General features: G+C 38.8%; 1 protein-coding gene across 1 annotated transcript in view; it reads left to right on the forward strand.

The window, feature by feature from the left end:
* The first annotated feature begins 240 nt into the window (after positions 1-240).
* The window catches only part of LOC109210920, a 26,479-nt gene continuing 21,775 nt past the window's right edge, over positions 241-4,944 (forward strand). The window contains exon 1 of the mRNA XM_019374404.1: positions 241-359. Within this exon, the coding sequence (XP_019229949.1) occupies positions 241-359 (119 nt within the window). The remainder of the gene's footprint in view (positions 360-4,944) is intronic.

The following is a 4,944-nucleotide window of genomic DNA, read 5'->3' on the forward strand; positions in this document are numbered from 1 at the left end:
ATTTCTCCAACTAATTGACTGCTTGATTCAATTCACACTCTTATTTTTTGATTCGAAACAATTTTTGGTTTGATAAAATTACTGCTTTAGAACTCTGCATGTGCGTTAATAGCGACTGAGAGAACAGAGAGAATCGACCACACTCATTCGCTCTTCCTTCAACCTTCAGACACGCCTGGATTGGTTCTAATTCCAATTCAGCTCACATGATCGGAGAACTATGGATTGTGGAGTAGATCAATGCGTCTTGCTCTCAAAGCTAAGCAGAAGCTAGGGTTTGTAACAGGAGCTTGTGCAAAGGAGTCATTCAAGGAAAATCTCCATGAGGAATGGGAGACTTGTAACGCGATAGTGCACAGGTGGATTATGAACTCTATTTCGAAGGATTTGCTTAGCGGTATCTGTAGACAATAAATTTGCGTCGAGAACATAAAATAAGACCGAAAAATATCGCAACAATCGTAGTATTTTATTTCGAATATTTGAGTGTACAATCTCTATGAATCCTCTGATTCTTCTTTTCAGCAGTAAATAAATTCAAGGTCCTTTGAGCTTGATCTTGAATTTGAATTTGATTTATCCGTCGGGAACACTTTGATTGTTGCCACGAATTGTATCACGAACAAGTAGCCTTGATCTTGAACGTTTTGTATTTGATTTGACTTCTTTCTTGATCTTGAATACTTGAATTGTTCTTCGTTCTTGAGCTTGAACTTGATTTGTTCTTCGTTCTTGAGCTTGAACTTGATTGCTTGAAGCTTGAAAATTGTGGAGGAATTTGCAGCGTTTGATCCACGAGCTCTTTCTTGTTTCTTGTTATAACTTCTGGTCTTTTTTTCTGAGTTATAAAGACCCCTATTTATAGTTATGGAAGGGAAGAGTCATGATAAGAACAAACTCTTTTCGACCAATCAAATTGAAATGTGACATGGCCACATTTGATTGCCCAGAACATGTCACATGCACACGTGGCGCGATTTTATTTGCCTTTTAATGTGACTTGGCATGCCTTGTCATTTTGACACGTGGCATGATCCAATTGGCTCTCCCGTTTGACTTGGCGTGCCACATCATTTGACACGTGGCACCAAACTGAGCCTCTAGGAAGATGACATTTTGGGCCTAATAAAGTGAGCTCATCACTTTAGCCCAATTAAATGGGCTAGTCCAATGGATTAAGACTTATTTATTTAACCCATATATATTGGACTGATATAATTCATTCAATTATATTAGCCCATATATTTATTTGGACCAATATATCTTGAATTTAAAATATAGTCCAAATTATTTTATGGATTTAATTTCAATAAAATTTATATGCCTACAAATGCCCCCTACTTTAAGGCTTGTTAGAGCATAACTTTGTTGAGTTTTAATGACAAGGCTTGAAGTAACACGTGGAATAGCTTGAGCTCTTGGCTCCAGATCGCATCTCAAATATATGGCTTGTAGACTTACATTCAATAATCTTTCACTTCCTTTAGAAAGATTATGTATTTTGCTAAGTTGTTGTTTGTTAGCTTTTAACGTTAAACTTCAACGAAGATTGGTGATAGATAGATCCCAAAGTCAAAGTACTTACCTTTGCTAGTGGCACGTGGGTTTAGCAATATTGTGAGAACCTGCACTTTTTGTTGTTTCAAATAAGGAGACAAACAACAACTCTTTCTTTCCATAATAATGACTTGCCATATTATCCAACTTCAATTCAACCTTGAGTAGGACAATGCTAACCGCCCTAATAACAGAGTCCTTTTAGAAGACAAATTATATCAGTTATTCCACGATTTGAATACAAGTCCTAGCCGCTAGTGATCTCAATTCCAAATAGCATTTTCAATTGCTTTTGGATTCCTGCGAAGACCAATCCTATTACGAAGTAACAATGCAGTAGCCAAATCCGACATGAAAAACAATTGCAATATCCCACATCGGTATTTGTCCTCTCGCAGCTGCCTTTTGAGATCTATATAAACCCCTGCGTCGTATTTGTTTAGCATCAATTCGCAGTTTTCGCAAGCTACTTGAGTATAGTTTTGTGGACTCGGAAGCATTGACGAGAAGGTAATTTCTTCTTCTTTTCTTGTGCTTTTCTTCTTTTGTCATTTTTTTTGTAGGTCAAGCGAGAAAGATATGTTCTTGTTCAACGAGATGATCCATGCATGAAGAAGACAATCTTGGGGTGTGAGGGGATGGATACTCATCCTTGCTCGACTATGACAATCTTGGGGTGTGAGGGGATGAGTACTCATCCTTGCTCGACTATCGGAGAGATTACACTCAAAACGGCCCGACTATCGGAGAGATTACTCTCAATGTGGCCCGACTATCGGAGAGATTACTCTCAAAACGGCTCGACTATCGGAGAGATTACTCTCAATGTGGCCTGACTATCGGAGAGATTACTCTCAATGTGGCTCAACTATGGGCGAGGCCAACTTAAGGTGCAAAGGGACTCATATGTCCACCTTAAGATTGGAAAGTTATAGTTCCTTTTAAGGACAAACCCGCGAAGAGGCCAACTTAAGGTGCAAAGGGACTTATGTGTCCACCTTAAGATTGGAAGACTTATATGTCCACAGAATGTGGCTTGACTATCGGAGAGATTACTCTCAAAACGGCCCGACTATCGGAGAGATTACTCTCAATGTGGCCTGACTATCGGAGAGATTACTCTCAATGTGGCCTGACTATCGGAGAGATTACTCTCAAAACGGCCCGACTTTCGGGGAGATTACTCTTAATGTGGCCTGACTATCTGAGAGATTACTCTCAAAACAGCCCGACTTTCGGCAAGGCCAACTTAAGGTGCAAAGGGACTCATATGTCCACCTTAAGATTGGAAAGTTATAGCTCCTTTTAAGGACAAACCCGCGAAGAGGCCAACTTAAGGTGCAAAGGGACTCATATGTCCACCTTAAGATTGGAAAGTTATAGTTCCTTTTAAGGACAAACCCGCGAAGAGGCCAACTTAAGGTGCAAAGGGACTCATATGTCCACCTTAAGATTGGAAAGTGATAAAGCTTCGACTCGAAGACGACATCGACTTGAACACTTGGAAAACTTTGAAGATCTGGCGGACTTTGTAGACTTCAACTCGAAGATTCGGAGGGCTTAAACAATTCAACTTTAAGACCGACGAATTTGAAGACTAAAACTTGAAGACCGGCGAACTTGAAGACTTCAACTTTGAGACTTGGAGGGCCTAAATATTTCAACTTGAAGACTGGTGAATTTGAAGACTTCAACTTGAAGACCGACGGACTTGAAGACTTCAACTTTGAGACTTGGAGGGCCTAAATATTTCAACTTCAAGATCAGCGAATTTGAAGACTTCAACTTGAAGACCGACGGACTTGAAGACTTCAACTTTGAGACTTGGAGGGCCTAAATATTTCAACTTGAAGATCAGTGGATTTGAAGACTTCAACTTGAAGACCGACGGGGTTGAAGATTTCAACTTGGGGACTTCAACTGAATACACTTGAAGACTTCAACTAGGAGACTTCGAGGGCTTAAATATTTCAGCTTCTCTTTTGCTTTACATTATTCGACTTTTATCTTAGTCGCATAATTTTCGGCTTTACGTGCTTGTAACAAATGATTCATATCTTGTCGAGGGAGAGTCCAAATAATGAACCGTTTGATGACTTCAATATCTAAAATATATCCAATACTCAAAATCAAAAACCTTCAGAATCGCGCCGGATAATATTTTGAAACCAACTTTCGATTTCACCATGTTGAAAATTTCAGATTTGCGCAGTCTCACCAAAAAATTCATATCTCGGTGTAAAAATATCGAAATTGCAAACCGTTTGATTTCAAAAAAACTAGACTTCAAGATCTAGAACATATCCAAAATTATCAATCAAACAACTTAAGAATCGTCCCAGATAATATTTTGAAATCAACTTTATATTGCACCACGCTATCAATTCCAGATTTGCGCAGTCTCACCAAAAAATTCATATCTCGGTGTAGAAATATCGAAATTACAAACCGTTTGATTTCAAGAAAACTAGACTTCAAGACCTAGAACATATCCAAAATTCTTAATCAAACAACTTCTGAATCATCCCAGATGATATTTTGTAATCAACTTTACATTGCACCATGCTATCAATTCCAGATTTGCGCAGTCTCACCAAAAGATTCATATCTTGGTGTAGGAACGTCGAAATTAGGAACCGTTTGATTTATTGAAAACTAGACTTCAAGATCTAGAATATATCCAAAATTCTCAATCAAACAACTTCGGAATCGTCCCAGATAATATTTTGAAATCAACTTTACATTGCACCACGCCATCAATTCCAGATTTGTGCAGTCTCACAAAAATTCATATCTTGGTATGGAAGCCTCGAGATCGGAAGATGTCTTACTTGCCATCAATCAAAATTTAAGAGCCATATTCTCACAAATATCTTGAGTTCAAGTCTCATTGAATTTGAAACGTTGTGCCAAGCAATCTTTTCCTTATACTTGTGTTTCCTTTTGATGTCTCTCTTCTCTTCTCTTCCCCCTTTTTTAAGGCAGAGGGCGGACTTGGAGACCAACAAACTTGAAGGTTTGGCGAACCTGAAGACATAGAGAATCCCTGGACTTCAATGCAAATACTTGACATCCTCCTAATATCGGCCCATTGAAGATATCAATTTATCATGGAGGGTTGCCCCCTTTAAATCAAATGAGGTCAAAGTTCAGTAGGAGGATGTCATTTCAGCTTGATCTTACATTCCTTCATACTTCGTTCGAACAACAATTGGGGCAATATGTATCTTTTGAACTTATGCGACTGAACTTAGAATGAAACTCTAAGCTGCCTACGTACCTCGGTGAAGAGGATCAAGTCATACCGTAGTTCAGACTGGGTGATTTTTTTTTATGTCCTAACTTTTGCCTAGGCCGCCTCTTTCGAAGTTTTCAACCTAGCGGACT

This window comes from Nicotiana attenuata, unplaced genomic scaffold (genome assembly GCF_001879085.1).
Source record: "Nicotiana attenuata strain UT unplaced genomic scaffold, NIATTr2, whole genome shotgun sequence".
Taxonomy (NCBI): Eukaryota; Viridiplantae; Streptophyta; class Magnoliopsida; order Solanales; family Solanaceae; genus Nicotiana; species Nicotiana attenuata.